The sequence below is a fragment of the Nycticebus coucang genome, chromosome 1, assembly GCF_027406575.1.
Source record: "Nycticebus coucang isolate mNycCou1 chromosome 1, mNycCou1.pri, whole genome shotgun sequence".
Lineage (NCBI taxonomy): Eukaryota > Metazoa > Chordata > Mammalia > Primates > Lorisidae > Nycticebus > Nycticebus coucang.
Genome location: NC_069780.1, coordinates 77956090 through 77979350, shown reverse-complemented (window position 1 = coordinate 77979350; position 23261 = coordinate 77956090). Strand labels below are relative to the sequence as shown.

Here is a 23261-nt window from a genome sequence, read left to right as displayed (position 1 = left end):
CAGTGTTTTCTAAGAATTTTCATTCTGTCGTTCATTCAACAATTTTTTTAAAACAACAGGATAGAGTTTATTGAAAGGGGAGAAATTGATAAACGTGATAGGCAAAAGGGTGAACAGAACCTCTGGCAGCGGAGGGTAGGAAGGCAAGTGGGAAGACGCCTCATTCAACGAGTACTTTTAAGCGCGTCCTGAGGTCTGGCCACTGTTCCATGTGCTGTGCATTAGCAGATCAGCAGTGATGAAGAGAGACTGTAATTTGGGTGCAGTATATTTAGACCTAAAAATAGGTACAGATGAAAACACAACAGAATAAACAGGCACAGTGTAAGCATACATGTAGGGCGGCTACTGTTACCAGCATTACTGTTAATAAAGTGATACTGCCTCTTCAACTCCCTACCAATCCTAGAAGGCACAGACCTGAAAATAAATGATTTTTTAAAAAGACAACTGAAGTTTTCAAATAAATTTAATGAATAAAATATATACTGAAATAGCACAAAAAAAAATTAACTTACACTTCAAAGATTGTTCAGGTGACAACTCCCCCCCAACCCTCAGGCCAAAAAGGTAAGCAGAAAAAAAGCTATAACATTAAGCTGATTTGTTTTGCATGGAAAGAATAATAATAAACTAGTAAATCCAAATCATGACCTTTAACAATAATTGTGGTACAGCTGACAGCATCACAATGAAGGCTGTGCTGCCTCCGCTCCCATCCTCACGACAGTGCTGCTGCTCCCTGGAGCACTCCTTCCTTCCTTATATGTCATTGTTACCTCTGACTCATACACTTACTAAAAGACCAGTTTTGCAAATGCTGCTTCTTAAACGCGTATCTGTCAAACTGTGACATAAGAGAACAAAATATTTGGAGGCCCTGACTTTAAGCTGTGAGTTCTGTAGCCACTAAGAATAGTAAAACTGTTGCATTGTAAAGGTTGCTGCAGTGGTGGCAGCTGGGGAACTGGAGAAAGTGGGCACTACCCTCCATTTCCAATTTAGCGACTGATGGTTCCTGGCTTGCAGACACTGGCTCAGGACATTCCTAACTAAGAGTGATGAGAAAAGTGTTCCTTTCTGTCCCTTTTTGCCCATCCAAAAAGGGACAGAAAGGAAACCAGCCTTGCAGTTCATTTTTCAGACAAGGGGGAGGTGGCATGTTTTAAACAACTTTTGAAAAGATTAGTGACTTTGAATTGTAGGAAAATATGTTACATCACCCAGGAAGACAACTGTTCCATGATCTATTGCAGTACTGAAAACTACTGGGTCTAGAATTTTTACCAAACCTCTCTACAAGAAAGAAAGGTAAAGGTAGTTCTCCTTGCTCAGCAAGTCTCTGAACTGCAAATGGACAGAGATTGATCCGAGATTGGAATCCGGCAGGATCTTTATTTCATAAGAAGCAATAAGGTTCAGTTGTTTTGTTCTATAAATTCCATTTCATCAAAAGTTCTGGCTTCTTGGTGATTGAACCATACAGAAAGCAGTGAAGACTCGATCTTTGCAGACCATTTGAAATTAAGGCCTAACTTAAATTGGGGTGCAGCCAAATAAAGACAGTTTACCAGAACTATCTGACGAGTGAAAAACGTAGTATGGACTGATCGTTCCAGAGGAAAATGCCATCATTGAAACACTGGATCTTTACAGACTCTTGTGCTGTTCTGACAACTGCCTGTTGTCCTGAATGTCAACTTCTGAAATTCTGAAAACTGGACTTTGCTTGTTATCACTGGTACTAGAAAAAAAAAAATGAAAGCACAGGCCTGATTGGAACCTGATGTGCTATTTATATCTGTAATGTAAGTTTACATAACAACCTAAGAAATTCCCAAGTATGGCTCTACTCCTAAAGAAACCTCAGTGAAATACCATTTTACACTCTTGTGTGAGTCTGAATTTAGTTTTGGGGTTTACTATTCTGAAGAATATCTCATTAACGTGTACAAGTTGGTCCTACAGGGGAAGCCACTGCCATCTGTCACTGGAATCTACACACCTCTAGGTGTATAATGGTGAGGGTCTGACTGAAAACGGGTTGGAACCAGCTCTGCCTGGTCAGGCCCAAAGCATGTGTTTGCTGCCTGAAGCGGAGGTTGGCTGGCAGGGTGGGTCTGGTGGGAAGGCAGGGATGTCAGCTCCAGCACTCAGCACGTTCCCTAGCACAGACAAAGTCTTCAGGGCAAGTTCATTTGCTTGTGAGACAAACTAATGGACAGCCCCATGTGGACCTTCTGTGAGAGCAGCTGGTCACTTCCACCACAAGGCCTCTACATTCTGGGTCATTTGCATCTGTCCAGGTCTATGCATCAAAGTGATTCTGTTTCTCTCAAGGTATACATGGCCCAGCTAAAAGAACTTAGATTGTTATTGCTCCAAGGTAAGAATATTTTAGCTAAAATTGCCCCTCCCCCTTTTAAGTAATTGTTGCTAATCTGGAAGAAGCCCCTGAAAGTTTTGAAAGTACACAGCCTCCTCCGGCTTTGAGCTGGTTAATTCGGTATATCTCTTATGGCTACAACCCACAATGTCTATTGTACTTTTCATTTCAACTGAATTTTGCTGCATCATTTCAAGGATTCTACCTAGTGACTAATGGAAAAACCTGCAAAACTTCCCTGAAAGACCACATTCTTTACCTGTTACCTAAGCAGCCTGGAAGGGGCTGCCATGTTTCTTCCACGGGTTTCTGAAAATAAACACGTTCATGGGTTATTTTTGCACAGTGCTGTCCCTATGAGAAGGGAAGCATCTGAATGAACCCTTTCTCTTTGCCTCCTTTAGTCAGATAGCTTAGCAGAAGTCATGTAAGAGCATCTCCCCCAAGCTCCCTCTTTTAAAATATCTGCAGAGTATAAAGGGGTCTTGTTATAGGTGGGCCCTTTATAGACTTGTCCCAATAAAAAGCTGACAGACTAAGCAGCACAGACTTCTGCAGCCTCAGCTCCATGAAATTTCCACCTGGGCTAAGCGCTTCTACCACCCTTGTGAGTTCTAAAGTGATAACAGTAAATCTAAACTCCCTGAAAGACGCCGGAAATGCACATTGAACTCATGCTGATAGAATCCTATTGGCAGGCCTCCACTTGTGCAGGTGACAGCATTAGGTTTACTTACATCTTTTAAGACAGGAACAAAATCCTGACAGGATAGGAAAGGTCCTAGCTAAAATCATTATCTGGGGCAGCGCTTGTGGCTCAAAGGAATAGGGTGCCGGCCCCATATACCAGAGGTGGTGGGTTCAAACCCAGCCCCAGCCAAAAACTACAAAAAAAAAAAAAAAAAAAAATTATCTGTTCAAGGATCCTAAGTGCAAAAGGCCAAAGAACTGATGGCTTCCCCCTACCCTGTCCTGGTTCTTCTTTTCCCTAAAGAATCTCACTGAAGGGCGGCGCCTGTGGCTCAAGGAGTAGGGCGCTGGTCCATATGCCGGAGGTGGCGGGTTCAAACACAGCCCAGGCCAAAAACCACAAAAAAAAAAAGAATCTCACTGAAAATCTTTCACTAAAGCCCTGTTTATCTAGTTAATGAGCTGCCAGGCTAATCTGTCCTCCCAAAACAAGTAATGGCCTAATAAATGCCTGAATGTAGAGAGGATTTACTGAGGCAAAATTATCCTAAATCCATTCTTAGTCTTCTGAGAGCTCCTTCTAAAGCATTAGGTTTATGATGGTCATTCAAAAAGGAAAAAAACAAAAAAAAGAGGAGTCAATTCCATTCTCTTAAAAATCTTTCCTCAATGATGTGATTTAAGGATGGACTATAAACTGGGTTGACAGTCTTCTGTTTTAAGTTGTTATTCGATGAAGAATTAGTACTGTGTGATTTACAAACTGATGGCTGAAGCAGGAAGGGACCTAGAATGTCTTTTTAATGACTTAAAGCTGACTGGCCTCAGCTTCAAGAGGACTGCTGTTTCCTGGAAGAGCTAATACTGCAAAACAGGCTGAGGTTCAGAGCAAACCACTCATGACATCGCCCTGGCCCAGTGACTTGTAATAGCATGTGCAATAACAGTTGTCCTGCAATAAAGCATTGCATAAAAAACAGCAAGCATGACAGCCATTTCAGTAAACACAGGGCTGGCAATTAGCAATTAAATTGAACTGCCCTTAAATGAGAACTGGAGCATAGGCAGATATTTAACATCACACCAGTGACAAGTCCAACCCCTGTTGGGGCAGTGCTTCCCTACTGAAGGCAACCTAGACACACAGAGCCAGATTCAGAAGGGGCAGCCCAGCCACAGCCCTAAGCCTCACACAGGTGTGGTAATCAACCCACATGACCACTACCGCCAAGCTCATTCGGGAGGTGGAGACAGCTTTCCACCCTGAGTACCAAGGGCAGCCCGACTGAAGAGGCAACCCAAATATTCACGTACCCAGTTTGCAGATTTTCTTTGGAAGAGGATGCTTTCCCCAAAACACCCTGGCTCTGTGATATCTCAATGGATTAAAAACCAACAACTGTATCTGATCTAAGTAAAAGCCACCTGCTATGTTAAAGCTACTCCCAGGGGCCTGTACAAGTACTGAAGACACCATCAACTCCAACTTCAGCACATCAAAGCATTCTCCAAAGGAATAGTAAGCAAAATGGAGACTTGAAAATTCCTCTAAATATTAGGGAAAGGAAATATGAGGAAGAATCATCTCTAAATGATTACTCCAGCATCCCCATTTCACAGCTGAGAAATTATAAATTACCCCCATGAAAATATGTTTGAGGCTGACTCCAACCTGTAATTTGTTTACAATTTAGAAGCATTTACTTAGCCATTTCCTAAGATCGGTTGTAAATATCTCAGTGCTCTCGTATGTTTTGAGCCACAAAATTTACTCAGTCTAGAACTTTAAATCAGACCCTGAATTACATGTCAAGGTTAAGGCTCCAATGTTCCAGGAACCCTTGACCACTCACCTTCAGTGTCTATGCCCAGGGGCCAGACACACCAAGGTCAGCCCCGGGCTGCCCCAAAGGCCTGTCCCCACCCTTCCACTCTTCCCCACCTCCTCCCAGCACGCAGCACAGCCAGTGAGGGGAGCCTATCACACGGAAAAGTGGCCACACTCTCAGGCCACATTTTTAAGCATGCCAAATACCTTTTTAAAATTTTCCCCCAAATTCATTACACACGAAGATATTTCTAAGGGCCTTGCCCATTTGTTTTAGCACTGGATACTCTATTTCATGTCTATGACCATTTTCCCACCAAGGACTTCCCAGGGTCACCTACCTGCTCCCTGCTGTCTACTGTCCGCCTCCATCAGTGTTCACTCACCTGAATCTTTCAGGATTTGCTCTTCTCCCATCTACGGCCGCAGGTCTCTGCTGTTTTTCTTTTGGCATGTCTATATCATTCCCTGAATAACCCACTTCTGGTTCTATCTCTCAACTACACTGGCTTTCCAATTCTCTGTGCTGTATTTCCAGGTCAGTTTTCTGCCCTCATTTTGCAAAACCCTGGGCACAACCCCTTGAGATGCATTCAGAAACATGCACCAGTTTCCCCTTCCAAGTCAGAAGTCGAGGAAGATGATCATGTGAATTTGCTACCAGCACCCACCATGGGAAGCCCCATTTTCCTGCCTGTCACCCCACACCCCGGTCATCTCTGTCCTCCCTTAACATCTACTTTAGTACCTATTGAAAAAAATAAGAGGCACAAAATCAATCTCATTTCCACAGAAACCTTCCCCAAAGGGACCCTGGTGTCTATAATAAAATAATAGGGACTCAAGAAGAATTCACAGCACCGCCGGATAGTGGAGAGAGGTGTAAATGAAACAGAAAGCTATAGGACACAGGGTCCAGGTGTGGCTTTAGCACTCTGTGACCTGGTAAGGCCAAACAAGACGATAAACACTTGTGCAAAACAAAGTTAGAGGCTAACGATTTACAACTTCAATTCTATCTCTAACTGTTCCTCTTTCTCTACCCTCAGCTTTTCTAACGGAGACCTGTGGCAGTGCAGACACAACCAGGCCTCAGGAAGCGGAGGGCAGGCCAGTCTACTGAGCCTCACACCTTCCAGCTGCTACACCACAGCTGAACAAGCCATTTCTCAAGACAAACAGAAAAGTGCAATGAATAGGTAGCTTTGGTTTCTTGCTTAGATTATGAATCACGTGAGACTGGCTCTCAGTCTCATTACAAAGCTGTTTCAAAAGCGCAGCTTTTATGAAGCACAGAGGGCCCTCTGCTCTGCAGGGTCTCCCCCACTCCCCTCCTGTGCACCAGGGGCACTGATTAACACCAGACCAGCGCTCCCAAGTCACAACCCCTGACTGGACCTGTGGCTGGCTGGGGGCTACACAGAGAGCCCCACAAGGAGGAAGAGCAACCGGCCTTCCCCTTTCCCTCCAAACAGGGAGGGGATACTCATTACTTGCTTCTCACCCACTGAACTGGGCCCCAAATAGAGGGAAGTGGAATTGAATATACATCAACATCAGTTGTTTGTGGTTTCATTTCTAGCCCACAGTTATTTTTTGTGGTGGTTTAACATAGCTGAGACTCTAAGTATAATTATGTCTCCAGGAGCAGACCTGAAAGCAGCAGAGAGGTACCACTAATACAGCATGTAGGGGCTGTCTGGTGAGCCCAATCGCTCAGAAGGCAGCATTTCCATGTGGAGTGTCACCAGCAGGCACTTGGCTTTGCAGGGCTCCCTGAGATGTGTTTGCATTTAAATCCCAGCTCCCAAAATAGGCTGTACTCTTCCTGTTTCTCTACAAAGTACAACATGCTAGCAAACGCAAACAGAATTGTAAATAATTACCAGTGTTTTTAAAGGCTACCTTTGGTTTATCTTTATCTTTTCCCCCAATTCCATACTCTCCCCCAAAATATTCACTATGAAATGGCTTCACAAATTCATCTGTTTCTTTTCAGAAAACACTTTTAAAAATAATTATGGCTGTGTTCTATATTAGTATATAATACCGCTCTTTCCATATCTGCTCAAACCCCTAAAAACCAAAGTAATAGTTTGCATAAGTATACCTAATTTTGTGCAAATCTTACTAAAATAAGGCTACCTTCAGTGTTTAGGTAATGTCATACTGATTAAAGAAAGTTCTCAAGCAACAAGAAAAATTCCCTGTAGCCCAAGTTCTCTCCAACTACATCTAACCTGCAAGACAGACAGCTGAGACTGGTAGAGTTGCCTGAACCATAAGGCAACATGCATCAGGCAGAAGACAAACCCTGGGACAAAATTCAAAGGGACAGATGACGTGCTTATGTGATGGAGGCAGGAGGGGCTCCGGCTTTACTCTCCCCCTTTATAAAGTGGAGGACACAATGTGGAAGGCGACAGGAGCATTTGCACGGTTGCAGGTGTGTATCATTCCTGTGCGGTTGGACAGCTGGCCTTCTGACATGGAGCAGTCCAGAAATCACTGAGCCCCAGTATTCACTTCACGTGATCTGAGCTGCAAGATGAGTGACTCAAGGGAATGGGAGAAAAACAACCGAAGTATGCAAGGAGGAAAATCTGAACAAAGAAAACCACCAAGGGAGCAATCAGCTATGAGGCTTACATTCTAGATGACATAAGGTGGAAAGACCTGGCTAGAGAGAGAGGAGACATACAGAAAATTCCCCTCCCACAAATCAAGTATTGTCAGGAAACGTCAAAGTAGAAATTTTTGTAAGCAGCTTTGCATTTAACATTAGTCAAGACACTAAAACCTTATAAAATAAGAACCCTCTATTAAAAAAAAAAAAAAAAAAGCTAACAACAGGAGTCCTCCAAGTCCCCCAGAATCTTGTAGCACAGAATGGAGTGCTCCTGGGCCAAGGCAGCCAGTTCCTTCAGGAACTCGGGGAAGAGGGCAGCAGCCAGCATGGTGTTCCTCACAGGCAGGGGCAGGCTTGGTGGGGCCCCAGCCACCTTGGCTCTGTTGGTCAGGAAGGGCTGAAGTACTCTTGGACCATCCAAAAGGTTCTTGCCACTTGCTGTTCTAGAAGCCTCCTGAATTGGATCTGAAAGCAAAAAGAAGACTGTCAGGGTCACCCTCCCTACCTCTTCCATCCATCCACGTAAAGCAGTGCATGTGCTGGGGTCAGGGTTGCTGGAGGGAGTCTGACCACAGGTACAGTTCCTGTCATGGATTAAACCTAAAGGCTGGAGCACTATGTGACATACATATGTGACCATCAGATAAGCTCTCTGTGAGACTTTTACCCAAAATCCTGTACAAGAAACTTCATGCAAAAACTATGGCAAGAACATAGGTTTGTCAAGAACTCTCCATACTCAAAACATGGGATGGAAAAATGAAGAAGGTGTCTCCTACCACTGGCACCAACAGCGTGAAGCCTGAGCTCACCCGGATGCTTATTTAGGGATGACTAGTGGCTCTGCTGCTCTGCCAGCCTCCTGGTGTGGGGTGACTGTGCTCCATCTGCCAGGTTAGCCCTCCCCACACAGCGCAGCCCCAGCAGGAAGGCCGGTTAGATGAGCCACCTCACATCTCTGCGGCTGGTGCTCCGGCCCCTAGGGCTCCCTGTTGACCCCCAGTCTCTGTCTGCCCAAGATCTTCAGTCTTTTATACAAAAGGAGAGCAGAAGATTTCTTTTGATCCACAGAAATAATGGAGAAGAAGATGGGTGCTGGTAAGACCAGACTAAAAACCTCCTTCAACTGTGGGGATCTAGTGGCAGCAAATGGGCTTGGAAGCCTCCGTGGAAAGAAGTTTTCCAGGGCTTTCCATCTCAGTTTCAATAGCCAAAGTCCAAGACGATAGAGCTGAAACTTAAACGTACTCAAGTGATTTACATTTTCTTACCAAATCAGTTTTTACTCATTAAAATTGTTCAACTTCCCTTTTTAATTCCTTAACATCTCTAGCCCGCAGATATTTGTAGGAATTATTTATGCCTTCCTCTGCCCCTACACAAACAGTCTCATTACTTCTTATAAATCATTATATTCAAGCTCTTCGTTATTTTGGCTGCTTTTTAGAATTCAGTCCCATTTTTCAACACTCTTCTCAGAGTGTTGCTGAACTACAGTACTAAAAATTCCTGACATTTATAGTACTTTCCACATCTCACTGCTATAGTCTTTAGTGTTAAAAAAAAACTTCCACTTTACTGCTTTAAATATTCTTTTAGATTAAGGCATATCACAGCTTTAATGCCACAAAGAACTGGAAAAGTTGCTGAGAATCTGTCTTCTGCTACCTTTCAGCAGTTACCACATGCCCCTACCCCAGAGTGAGGACAAAGGGGATGACTTAACCAAGGCAGTCATTGACCGTAGAGACAATCCTATCGCATCCCCACCATAGCCCCAGGCCTTGGCTCTCCAAAGGGCCTGGCAGGGCTCAGGAAGGAAGCTGACCTGCACACCAATGGGGAATGGACACTCATGGACACCACGCCAAGATCAAGAGCAATGTTGCTCACCTTCATTCCCCCACCTAGCATTCCTTTTCCCATGTCTCTGCTCACCTAAATCTTATGACTTTAAGAGGCACTAGTACAGTGGTTAGTAGCACAAGACTGTGCCATTAAGTGGCTGAGTGACTGCAAGCAAGTTGCTTTACCTCCTATACGTTAGAGCTGCTATAAGGATTAAACAAGTCAACAGGTACAAAGTATATAGGGACCTCTGGGTAAGTGTTAGTTATCACATTACCACCAGTGCCACTCCACTAACTTCACATTTCCTAGAAGTCACTCACTATCCTGGCCATCCACCCCTGTTACTAACCAGCTGAGGCCAGCACTGTCCGTTAGCCTTGCACTGTTGTGGATCTTCTGTCTCCTCTACTGTAGCTGGAGCTTTCTCAATTACAGTATCAAACAGTGTAGCCTTTGCCACCCTAGCACAGTCCTGTACTCACAGCAGAAGCTAATAAACACTTACTGAATGACAGAAAGAAGGAAGGATCTCTTCCCCACTCCTGATCCTCCCTGGAATTGCCTATATTCCTCATCTCCACCTCCTCTTTCAAATCCACTCCTTCTCTTCTCCCCTAAAAAGGGTTATTGTGATTCATTCATCTAGCTTAATCCATGCATAATGAGTGCCATCGCTAAGGTTCATTTACACAGCTTGAAACCAAGAATCAAAACCGTGCTCACTAATGAAGGCAGGAGGGTAGCCAGGAGGAAGGTCAAGGACCCTTGGGGGAATCCTTAGAGGGATTCCAATCCTGGGGTGTGTCAACCTGGGCTCTCCTCCAGGGCCTTGTCCTTTCAGCTGTCACCAAGCACCATCATGCTCTGAGTTCAAAAGCAAGCAGACCTGAGTCATGGCTCCTGCCTGACCACCAGAGCCTCAAACACCTCCACTTGTTTCTCTGTGAAATGGGTTATTATCTGCCTGATCTCCCATTTGAAGTTAGAGATCAGAACAAATTCTGAATATACATAAATTCAAGGCACCGTTATTCTATAGTTTAGGAAGTATTTGAGGGGAAAAAGAAAAGCCTGGCCAGTAGCTGAACCTCACAGACCGAAAAGCCTCAATAATGACAATGTGGCAGCTGGCAATAGGATGCGGGCCTGTTCTGGAGCAGCGATCCCAGAGACTCTCACTGATGTTGGAAGCTTTAGTGAGGCAGCTTGTTTTTCACCAGGGCTGCCAGGAGGCAAAGGGAGTGCAGGGTCTGCAAGATGGAGCTGTACTGGCTGCAGGCGCCCCTCATACAAAGGCCCAGCAAGCATGCATGAGCTCCTGAAGAAAAAGGCAGGGAGGAAGGGAGTATACCCTTCAGAGTTAGGAATGGTTTCTGAAATGCTTCCCTGGGTCTGAAAAGCTGCAATAGAGGGTTTTCAACACTGGGAAGATTTCAGAAGTAAGAGGAGAGGATGTTGTATATTCCTCTTCCTGGCAGCAGTGTTAGGCAAAGCATAGCACACGGGACATTGAAAACCCAAATCTCTGGCCCATTACCATGATTCTTAAGTGAAAATTCCTCTGTGTTGCAGAATAGGGGGCCCCAGAAGTGGTGCATTTATAGGCAAATGATTCAGAAGTCAGCCTTGTACAAGAGGATAGGACCTTCTCATTCTGTGAGTTTAGGGATTTTTTTTTTAAGTTGGAAAACTTAAGTTGGGTCACTTTCCTCACCTGAAAGAAGTTAGGAAGTTAATCCGAAAAACACAGTTAAAAGGGAATCTTACATCCAAGAGAAGCCTCCTACAAGTCAAACTCCCCCAAAAGTCACCTCATCATACAAGGTGAGAATAAGTTTCCCTGGGCACTTACAACCATGGCCCCCGACAGTCTAAAGCCAAGATAAAGCCCAGGAAGGGAATGCCCCACCCCTCCTCCTGAGCCATGTTGGGTGAGGCTCAGTGCACCTGCTCGCCAAGTCATGTGTGTGTGCACTTGTCTCCCTGAATTAGGCAGGACAGATTCAGGCACCTGAGCCCAATGATCCTGGCTGACTACCCTGGGTCTCTCATTTCAGCTTCCTTATATGAAAATGAAACCAAGGGTACCTTTCTTGCCCATTTCACAGTGCTGTTTGACAATAAAAATTGACTGCCTACTTTATAAATTGTAAAATACAAATGAAGACCAAGACTGGGGTTCAAAGTAAAGAGACCATAGCCACCTCTGTCTAGGAGACTGCAAAAATGGCCACAATTCACTGAAGCTCTTCCCATCAAGAGGTGAGGGGTTTTTGTTCCATTCTTGAATCACACAGGCCCTGTAACTTGTTTAGCCAAAAGAACGCAGCAGAATTGACCTTGTATGAGCTCCCTCCAGGTCTGAGCCACAGTTGAATGAGGACATCCTAGACATCTAGCTGACCCTTGACCACAGACACACAAGTCCAGACAAAATTGGCCTAGCCCAGATCAGCAGAACATGCAGATGACTTTATAGAGTCATAAGCAATAATAAATGGCTTTGTTTTGAGTCGTTGCATTTTTGCAATGGTTTGTTACACACAAAAGTTAACTGCTATGCCTCCTCCTACACGGTGAGTTACAGCAGCATGCTGTCTGCTCAGAAGAAACTCAGCCCACAGAGAAGAGGCCATGTGGGCCCTGAAGCCCACCTTCCATGGAGATGTGGGGGTTCTTTTGCTCCATGAACAGCCTTGCCTTCTCTTCTCAAAGTCCAACGGCTCTAAGCCTGGCCCCTCTTGTACCAGTGGCCATGGCCTAGCTTTTTTTCAAACTCTGCCTTGCAGTGCCCTAGCTGCTCATCACAACTCAAGTTCTGGCTTTAGCCAGCAAGGATCTGAGAAATGGATAACACATCCTTCATTTAAATGTCAAAGGACAAGGGGCCTAGTGAAGCAAAGTGACCGAGATCAAACAGCTACACAGATACAGGATCAGTCCTTCAGAGTGCTGGGGTTTTTTTCAGCTTCTTTTAAAGGTTAAACAATTGCCCTGAGTTTCATTTCAGCTTCTCACTCCTAATCTTTCTGATCAATTGCCTTTAGCCCAGGACAGAGGGCCCTACTCTCTCCATTGCCCACCTGCCACAAAGAAGCCTGACTTGTCCCTGAGTGGAAAAGTAAAAGCCACTGCAATACAGGGCATTTCCCAGTGTGCTCCCATCACGGCCCAAGGCAGCTCAGAGGACAGCAGTCATCAAGTCTATCCAAACAGAGCTTACATCTGTCAAAGGGGCAATGCTCGGGGCCCAGCAGGACCATCCTCTACCCTGCTCCTCAGTACCAACCCACCTCTCTCCCCACCCACCTGCTGGGGCCTAACACCTCCTCTAGAGCTGAAAAAAGGGCACTTGAGCATTTTAGGCTGAGCAATAAACTTTATTTCTCCCAGTCCAGTTTTTCACCTCCTAGAGCATGGAAACACATTTATTTTTGTGTTTCCAAGAGCCTCTGAAAACATATTAAAGAGAACAGATGCCCTCCACAGGACAGGGTTGGCCAAGGAATGGCTTGGGGAGTGCATACAATATACCTCTCTTTCTGCCCGAATGTGCTGCATTATTTATTCTAGACAATACCCCACACATCAGCTCCTTCCTGGAACCACTCTTGGTTAGGAAAATAAATGCCCTGCAAGACCTTCCAGAGAGGGGACAGGCCAGGCATGAGCAAGGCAGATTTCGGTTCAGGTTTAAGAGCACTGAGAGGAGGCTCCTTCCTGCTGCATAAAAAAATGAAAATATCTTTGGATGCTGCTGGGACCCAGGAAGCAGAGCAGCACCTGTGAACTCAAACCTGCAGGCTGGGAAATGCAGGCATACGGCGGAGAATCTCAGCTCACCTTTGGTTAGTGCCGCAGGGCTCACATCGGACATGTCCACTCGGAAGAGCAGGTACTGCTGGGCTTGTAGGAGGAGTCCCGGGAAGTCTCTTTCCACAGAAGCAAACTGCTCAATCTTGTTTTTCACAGACGCAAGGACCTGTGAAAAACAGCGGTAACGATGTTAATGTTTCACGGTGGAATTCTACCCTCAGTTACCAATGCATCTTTCAGGTACAGCCCTCATTATGGCAACTATTATGACATTAAGCAGTTGCTCATTTTTAACTGCCTTAGTGTCCTGGGTAGGGCACCCTCAAAACATCAAACTAAATGAAGCTTTGCAGTTTGTCCACAATCATCTACACTGACAGCTTAATAGGACAGGAAAGAAACTAATGAATTAGAACAGGGATTTTTGAAAAACTATAGTTTATAAACAACAAGGAGAAAGAGAGAAGAAGCCCTGCAAATCAGCAGCCCATGATGTGGGCTCAGCTCACGTACCTGGTAGAGAGAGCGCACACTGGGTTGGAAGACCATGTTGGTGTTGAGCAGAAAGGAGCGTAGAAGCGGTTGGGGGTAGCTGGCCAGCTGAGTGATGATCCCAATGAGCAGCAAGTTAACATGTAAAGAGTTCTCCAGCATATTCTCTAGCTTTGACAAGACCACGCTGATGAATGGGCCTGCAGGAAGAACACGAAGCTTCAGGGCTGGCTAAGATCAGGGGATGTCTTTCCTCAGCAATTGCAAAACCCCTGGAGCCACAGCTCCCAAACCCACACAGGCCCATAGGTGCAAACCTAGACAGCAACAAGAATGGCCCAGTTCTCTCCTGCCTCAAGACCAAAATGCAAAACAAGTCACCATAACAAAAAGAAAATAGGAAAACATTCATGGGAACTAATTATTCTGACTCCATGAGCAGTTTTAATACTTATTAAAATTATCACAGACTAAAAAAAAAAAAAATCAGACAAATAATTTAGCTTTTGAAAGTTAAAATATGCTTTTCTATATTGTTTCTATATTTCTGGGGGCTGTCAATGCTTGAAACATGACAGCCATCATCTTATGATGCTGCGTACAGTAGGGTTTCATGCTTCCTAAGGCCATCCTGAAGGCCATTTATAACCTTTGTCTAAGGAAGTAGAGCAAGATGGTGGCCAAGTAACAGCTTCCCTGCAACTGGGTACCATGAGTCTGTGGAGATAAGACTCCACGCATCTCTGCCTGGTGGGATCTGCCTATAATCATCCCTTTGAGGATACAGGGAGTCAGAAAGAGACTTCTGGACCCCAAGAGGAGGACAAAAACAGTGGAAAACTGGCAAGTGGTTGTGTGTGTTCAATCTGTCTAATCCCTCCGGCAGCTGTAAGTACAGCAGTAGTGAGACTGCAAACTGGAAAGGCCTTACCTGTAAACTGTTTTGGTGTTTTTGGACTTGGCACTCAGTTGAACTGCCTTGGGGAGAGCTTGGGCAGGAGTGCGGAGAATTTTGGGTGTTGTCTAGGGCCCTGGACTGAGCCACTGAGCCAGACGGAGCTAATAATGTTCAGCTGTGGGCCACAGGGAGCCATTGTGAGAGAACTGCCATGGCAAGCTCCGCCCTCAGGGTCACAGAGCAAGGATCAGGCGGGAGCTAGTAATCTGGTGACTGAGCAGCCTAAAGGCAGGGACTGAGCCACCTTACAGCCTTAACCCTCAGAGGCAGAGTGAGATGGGTTTTGGCACACTGGATAAGTGGATAGCCACTTTCAGCAGTGATCCCAGCAACAAGCATTTTCCTGGGAAAGCTTCTGCTTAGCCAAGTTTAGAAGTTTAAAGTGTCTTTTGAGAGGGCTGAAGAGAGATTTAGGGTCTCCACCCTGTGGGGTTTGAGAAATCAGAGGAGGTCTCCAGTCATATCAGCACTGTGATTAACATCTCATACCCCAGAAGACGACCTGTTGCCCAGATAATATTCAACAAGATATATATACATCTTTGTTTTGGTTTTTTGTTGTTTTTGTATGTGTGATGTTTTGTTTTTTAATTTCAACCTTTTCCCTACAGATTTTTTCTTTTCTTTTTTTCTTTCTCCATTTTTCTAGTTTGAATACAATTTCCCATTGCTGCCTTTTTCAATAATTAGAGCTTTATTTTTGCTAGTTGTTTCTACCCCTATTATTTGTTTTTTCACACAATTTTATCCCGTAAAGTTTTCAGTTTGCTTGTTTTGGTTTGATTTATACCATTTTTGTCTTTCCTCTCTACTTGGTGGAGTTGGGGTACTGTGTCCGATCAGGTTAGCTAAGAAGTGCTGACTTCAAGGGAACCACCCAACCAGGCACCCCCAGAGATTTGGGGTTTTTTAAGGTTGTAACAAAGTACCCTACTGTACACCTATATTGCTCTGTCTCCCCCTTTCTGTGCATTTCTTCTTTCTTTCAATATTCCCTTTTACCCACCCCCTATCCTTTCTCTATTTTCTCCTTCCTTTCTTCTTTCCTTCCTTCCCTCCCTCCCTCCCTCCATCCCTCCCTCCCTTCTTTCCTTCCTTTCTCTTTCTTCTGTCACTTCTTGCTCTTCAACCTTCTCACCCTTCTGGTCCTGTAACCCTTAGTCCACAGGCATGGGAACTTAAAGAGCAGGAGGAAATGAAAGTAAAATTAGGGCAAGGAAACAGATAAAAGAAATCACTCATGAGGAAGAATCAGTAGAAAACTCCTGGCAACATGAAGAACCAGTCCAGAGCAACCCCTCCAAGGGACCATAAGGTAGCTACTGCAGAGGATTCCACCTATAAAGAAATGTTAGGAATGACAGAAATGGAATTTAGAATACAAATGATGAAAACAATGAAAGAAATGATGGAAACAATGAAGGAAACTGCTAATAAAGTGGAAAATAACCAAAACGAAATCCAAAAACAGAATCAAATAAGAGATGAACGATATGGAGAATATAGAAAGGATATAGCAGAGCTGAAGGAACTGAAACAGTCAATTAGGGAACTCAAAGATGCAATGGAAAGTATCAGCAACAGGTTAGACCATGCAGAAGAAAGAATTTCAGAGGTAGAAGACAAAGTTCTTGAGATAACTCAGATAGTAAAAGAGGCAGAAAAGAAGAGAGAGAAAGCAGAATGTTCACTGTCAGAATTATGGGACTTTATGAAGCGTTCCAACATACGAGTTATAGGAATCCCAGAAGGGGAAGAAGAATGCCCCAGAGGAATGGAAGCCATACTAGAGAATATTATAAAAGAAAATTTCCCAAATATCACCAAAGATTCTGACACACTGCTTTCAGAGGGATATTGGAACCCAGGTCACCTCAACTCTAACCGAGCTTCTCCAAGACACATTGTGATGAACCTGTCCAAAGTCAAAACAAAAGAAAAGATTCTGCAAGCTGCCAGGAGTAAGCGCCAGTTGACCTACAGGGGTAAATCCATCAGAGTGACCGCAGACTTCTCTAATGAAACTTTCCAAGCAAGAAGACAATGGTCATCTACCTTTAATCTACTTAAACAGAACAATTTCCAGCCCAGAATTCTGTACCCTGCTAAGCTAAGGTTTAAAATTGATGGAGACATCAAATCATTTACGGATATACAAACATTGAGGAAATTCGCCACAACAAGACCACCTCTACAGGAAATACTTCAACCTGTTCTGCACACTGACCATCACAATGGATCAGCAGCAAAGTGAGAACTCAGAAATTAAAGGACAGAACCTAACCTCCACACTGATGCAAAAGATAAAACTAAGCAATGGACACTCACAATATAAGACGAATAGAATACTACCACACTTATCAATTATTTCAATAAATGTTAATGGCTTGAATTCCCCACTGAAGAGACATAGATTGGCTGACTGGATTAAAAAACACAAGCCATCCATTTGCTGTCTGCAAGAAACACGCCTGGCTTCAAAAGACAAATTAAAACACCGAGTCAAGGGTTGGAAGACAATTTTTCAGGCAAATGGAATTCAGAAGAAAAGAGGAGTTGCAATCTTATTTTCAGATACATGTGGATTTAAAACAACTAAAGTCAAAAAAGACAAAGATGGTCACTTTATATTGGTCAAGGGAAAAATACAAGAAGAAGTTTCAATTCTAAATATTTATTCACCCAATTTAAATGCTCCCAGATTCTTGAAACAGACCTTACTCAGTCTGAGCAATATGATATCTGATAATACCATCATAACAGGGGACTTTAACACTCCTCTTACAGAGCTGGACAGATCCTCTAAACAGAAATTGAATGAAGATATAAGAGATTTAAATGAGACCCTAGAACAACTGTGCTTGATAGACGCATATAGAACACTCCACCCCAAAGATAAAGAATATACATTCTTCTCATCACCCCATGGAACATTTTCCAAAATTGATCATATCCTGGGACACGAAACAAATATCAACAGAATCAAAAGAATTGAAATTTTACCTTGTATCTTCTCGGACCATAAGGCACTAAAGGTGGAACTCAACTCTAACAAAAATGCTCAACCCCACCCAAAGGCATGGAAACTAAACAATCTTCTGTTGAATAACAGATGGGTGCAGGAAGAAATAAAACAGGAAATCATCAACTTCCTTGAGCATAACAACAATGAAGACACAAGCTACCAAAACCTCTGGGATACTGCAAAAGCAGTTTTGAGAGGAAAATTCATCGCTTTAGATGCCTACATTCGAAAAACACAAAGAGAGTACATCAACAATCTCACAAGCCATCTTATGGAATTGGAAAAAGAAGAACAATCTAAGCCTAAACTCAGTAGAAGAAAAGAAATATCCAAAATCAAATCAGAGATCAATGAAATTGAAAACAAAAGAATCATTCAGAAAATTAATGAATCAAGGAGTTGGTTTTTTGAAAAAATAAATAAAATAGATAAACCATTGGCTAGACTAACAAGAAATAGAAAAGTAAAATCTCTAGTAACCTCAATCAGAAATGATAAAGGGGAAATAACAACTGATCCCACAGAGATACAAGAGATCATCTGAATACTACCAGAAACTCTATGCCCAGAAATTTGACAATGTGAAGGAAATGGATCAATATTTGGAATCACACCCTCTCCCTAGACTTAGCCAGGAAGAAATAGAGCTCCTGAACAGACCAATTTCAAGCACTGAGATTAAAGAAACAATAAAAAATCTTCCAACCAAAAAATGCCCTGGTCCAGATGGCTTCACACCAGAATTCTATCAAACCTTCAAGGAAGAGGTTATTCCTGCACTGCAGAAATTATTCCAAAAAATTTAGGAGGAAGGAATCTTCCCCCATACGTTCTATGAAGCAAACATCACCCTGATACCAAAATCAGGAAAAGACCCAACTAAAAAGGAGGATTTCAGACCAATTTCACTCATGAATATAGATGCAAAAAAATCCTAGCCAATAGATTACAGCTTATGATCAAAAAAGTCATACATCATGATCAAGTAGGTTTCGTCCCAGGGATGCAAGGCTGGTTTAACATACGCAAGTCCATAAACGTTATCCACCGTATTAACAGAGGCAAAAATAAAGATCACATGATCTTCTCAATAGATGCAGAAAAAGTATTCGATAAAATCCAGCGTCCTTTTCTAATTAGAACACTGAAGAGTATAGGCATAGGTGGCACATTTCTGAAACTGATGGAAGCTATCTATGACAAACCCACAGCTAATATTTTACTGAATGGAGTAAAACTGAAAGCTTTTCCTCTTAGAACTGGAACCAGATAAGGTTTTCCTCTGTCACCTTTACTATTCAACATAGTGCTGGAAGTTCTAGCCAATACAATTAGGCAAGACAAGGAAATAAAGGGAATCCAAATGGGAGCAGAGGAGGTCAAACTCTCCCTCTTTGCTGACGACATGATCTTATACTTAGAGAACCCCAAAGACTCAACACAAGACTCCTGGAAGTCATCAAAAAATACAGTAATGTCTTAGATATAAAATCAATGTCCACAAGTCAGTAGCCTTTGTATACACCAATAACAGTGAAGATGAGAAGCTAATTAAGAACACAACTCCCTTCACCATAGTTTCAAAGAAAATGAAATACCTAGGAATATACCTAATGAAGGAGGTGAGGGACCTCTATAAAGAAAATTATAAAATCCTGGGCGGCGCCTGTAGCTCAAAGGGGTAGGACGCTGGTCCCATATGCCAGAGGTGGCAGGTTCAAACCCAGCCCTGGCCAAAAAAAAGAAAATTATAAAATCCTCAGAAAGGAAATAGCAGACGATATTAACAAATGGAAGAACATACCACGCTCATGAATGGGAAGAATCAACATTGTTAAAATGTCTATGCTTCCCAAAGCAATCTACCTATTCAATGCCATTCCAATTAAAATACAAACATCGTAGTTTCAAGATTTAGAAAAAATGATTCTGCGCTTTGTATGGAACCAGAAAAAAACCCATATAGCTAAGGTATTTCTTAGCAATAAAAATAAAGATGGGGGCATCACCATACCAGATTTTAGGCTGTACTACAAAGCTCTAGTGGTCGAGACAGCATGGTACTGGCACAAAAATAGACACTAGAATCAAATAGAAAATCAAGAAATAAAACGAACATCTTACAACCACCTAATCTTTGATAAACCAAACAAGAACATACCTTGGGGAAAAGACTCCCTATTCAATAAATGGTGTTGGGAGAACTGCATATCCACATGTAAAAGACTGAAACTGGACCCACACCTTTCCCCACTCACAAAAATTGATTCAAGATGGATAAAGGACTTAAATTTAAGGCATGAAAGAATAAAAATCCTCAAAGAAAGCATAGGAAAAACACTGGAAGATATTGGCCTGTGGAAAGACTTCATGAAGAAGACTGCCATGGCAATTGCAACAACAACAAAAACAAACAAATGGGACTTCATTAAACTGAAAAGCTTCTGTATAGCCAAGGAGACAACAACCAAAGCAAAGAGACAACCTACACAATGGGAAAGGATATTTGCATATTTTCAATCAGACAAAAGCTTGATAACTAGGATCTATAGAGAACTCAAATTAATCCACATGAAAAAAGCCAACAATCCCATTTATCAGTGGGCAAGAGACATGAATAGAACCTTCTCTAAAGAAGACAGACGAATAGCTAACAAACATATGAAAAAATGTTCATCATCCCTATCTATTAGAGAAATGCAAATCAAAACTACCCTGAGATACCATCTAACCCCAGCAAGAATGGCCCACATCACAAAATCTCAAAACTACAGATGCTGGCGTGGATGTGGAGAGAACACTTTTACACTGCTGGTGGGACTGCAAACTAGTACAACCTTTCTGGCAGGAAGTATGGAGAAACCTCAAAGCACTCAAGCTAGACCTCCCATTTGATCCTGCAATCCCATTACTAAGCATCTAACCAGAAGGAGAAAAATCCTTTTATCATAAGGACACTTGTAGTAGACTGTTTATTGCAGCTCAATTTACAATCGCCAAAATGTGGAAACAGCCTAAATGCCCACCAACCCAGGAATGGATTAACAAGCTGTAGTATATGTATACCATGGAATACTATTCAGCTATTTAAAAAAATGGAGACTTTACATCCTTTGTATTAACCTGGATGGAAGTGGAAGACATTATTTTTAGTAAAGCATCACAAGAATGGAGAAGCATGAATCCTATGTATTCAATTTTGATATGAGGACAATTAATGACAATTAAGGTCACGGTGGGGGTGGGGGAAGGGGAGAGCAGAGAGAATAAGGAGGGAGGGGTGGAGAAAAGAAGAGCAGAGAGAGGGAAGGAGGGAGGGGGGTTGGGCCTTGGTGTGTGCCACACCTTTTGGGGGCAAGACATGATTGCAAGAGGGACTTTACCTAACAAATGCAATCAATGTTACCTAGCTTATAGTACCCTCAATGAATCCCCCAAAATAAAAAATCTTTATCTATTAAACAATACCAAAAATAAGGCTGAGAGCAATGGCTCCTGCCTGTAAATTCTAGCACTTTAGGAGACCAGGGCAGAAAGATGGCTTGAGGCCAGGAATTCCAGACCAGGCTAGGCAACAGCAAGACCTCACTCTACAAAAAATTAAAATATTAGCCATGTGTCATGGTAAGCTCTTATAGTCCCAGCTTCTTGAGTGACTGAGGCAGGAGGATAACTTGAGTCAAGGAGTTTGAGACTACAGTAAGCTGTGATGGCACCACCATACTACAGCCTGGGTGACAAAGCAAGACTCTTGTCTCAATTTAAAAATAAATAAATATGCTTGAAGATACTGGCCTGGGAAGGTATTTTCTGAGGAGAACCCCCCCGGCAATTGAAGCAACACCAGAAATATATTACTGGGCCCTGATCAAGCTAGAAAGCTTCTGCACAGCCAAGGGCACTGTAAGTAAAGCAAACAACCTTCAGAATGGGAGAAGATGTTTGTAGGTTATGTTTCTGACAAAGGTCTGATAACTAGAATCTGCAGAGAACTCAAACTAATCAACAAGAAAAGAACAAACAACCCCATTTCTTTGTGGGCAAGAGAGTTGAACAGAAAATTCTCTGAAGATGACAGGCACATAGCCTACAAACACATGAAAAAATGCTCATCATCTTTAATAATCAGAGAAATGCAAATCAAAACCACTTTGAAATATTACCTAACTCCAGTAACATTAGCCCACATCACAAAATCCCAAAACCGCAGATGTTGGCCTGGATGTGGAAAGAAAGGAGTACTTCTACTCTGCTGGTGGGAATGCAAACTAAAATAGCTTTTTTGGAAAGAAGTCTGGAGAATTCTCAAGGAACTAAAAGTTGACCTACCATTTGATCCTGCAACATACCATTACTATGTATCTACCTAGATGAACAAAAATCATGTTAGAAAAAAGACATTTGTACCAGAATGTTTACTGTAGCCCAATTCACAATAGCCAAGTTGTGGAAGCAGCCTAAATGTCCATCAACCCATGAATGGATAAATAAATTGTGGTGTATGTATACTATGAAATACTACGCAGCCATAAAAAAGAGGGAAACCTTACATCTTTTATGTTTACCTGAGTGGAGCTGGAACATATTCTTTTTAGTAAAATATCTTAAGAATAGAAAAAAAAAGTATCCAATGCACTCAATACTATTATGAAACCAATATATAAACACTTACACATTCATATGAATGATAAGAGGAGACAGGAGGGAGGGGAAGGGGAAAGCAAGGGGAGAGGAGGGAGGGGGAGGAGAAGGCAAGGGGTGGAAGGGTATTTGACAGGATCACACCTATTGTACACAATGCAAGGATATATTTCAAAACAACTAAGAGTGGCTCTAGCACAGTGGTTACAGAGCCAGCCACATACACCAAGGCTGGAGGGTTCAGGCCCGGCTGGGGCCAATTGCAACAAAAAAATAGCCGGGTGTTGTGGTGGGCACATGTAGTCCCAGCTACTGGGAGGCTAAGGCAAGAGAATCACTTAAGCCCAGGAGTTTGAGGTTGCTGTGAGCTGTGATGCCACAGCACTCTACTGAGGGCAAAATAGTGAGACTGTCTCAAAAAAAAAAAAAACAACTAAGAGTAGGGCGGCACCTGTTGGCTCAAAGGAGTAGGGCGCCAGCCCTATATGCTGGAGGTGGTAGTTTCAAGCACAGCCCCGGCCAAAAAAACTAAGAGTATATTATAAATGCCTTACCACAAAAATAAGTGAGGTGATGGTTATATTAGTTTGATTTAAGCATTCCACATTGTATATCAAATCATCATATTGTACCCCATAAATGTATACAGTTATAATTTAATAAAAATTAAGTAAAAAAAATAAAAATTTTAAAAACAGTACCAAAACCATATAAACCCTGTTGACCAGATAGCAACACTGTGAATGGGGACTGTCTATCCTGAACAAGCACACTAAGAAAGATTCTGCTTTGTCAAGTTCCACATGTGGAAGAATGAAAAAAGACTGAAGAGAGGGGAACAAGCCTCTGGACTGCAACTAGCTGCTCCGGCCTCTGGGTGACCACACTTCTGCTTTTCAGTGAGAGACAGAGAAGGGACTCTGTTTCAGGAAATACAGTTTGGTG

The 23261-nt window shown here is 42.9% G+C and overlaps 1 protein-coding gene across 5 annotated transcripts in view; it reads right to left on the bottom strand.

The window, feature by feature from the left end:
* Window positions 1-7660: 7660 nt before the first annotated feature.
* FHIP1A (FHF complex subunit HOOK interacting protein 1A) overlaps window positions 7661-23261 on the bottom strand; it is a 335356-nt gene continuing 319755 nt past the window's right edge. For all 5 annotated transcript variants that reach the window (XM_053582802.1, XM_053582835.1, XM_053582843.1 and 2 more), the window contains 3 exons: window positions 13714-13892; window positions 13228-13366; window positions 7661-7998 (listed from right to left, as the gene is read on the bottom strand). In XM_053582802.1, coding sequence (XP_053438777.1) covers window positions 7748-7998; window positions 13228-13366; window positions 13714-13892 — 569 coding nt within the window. In that variant the 3' untranslated portion in view covers window positions 7661-7747. The remainder of the gene's footprint in view (window positions 7999-13227; window positions 13367-13713; window positions 13893-23261) is intronic.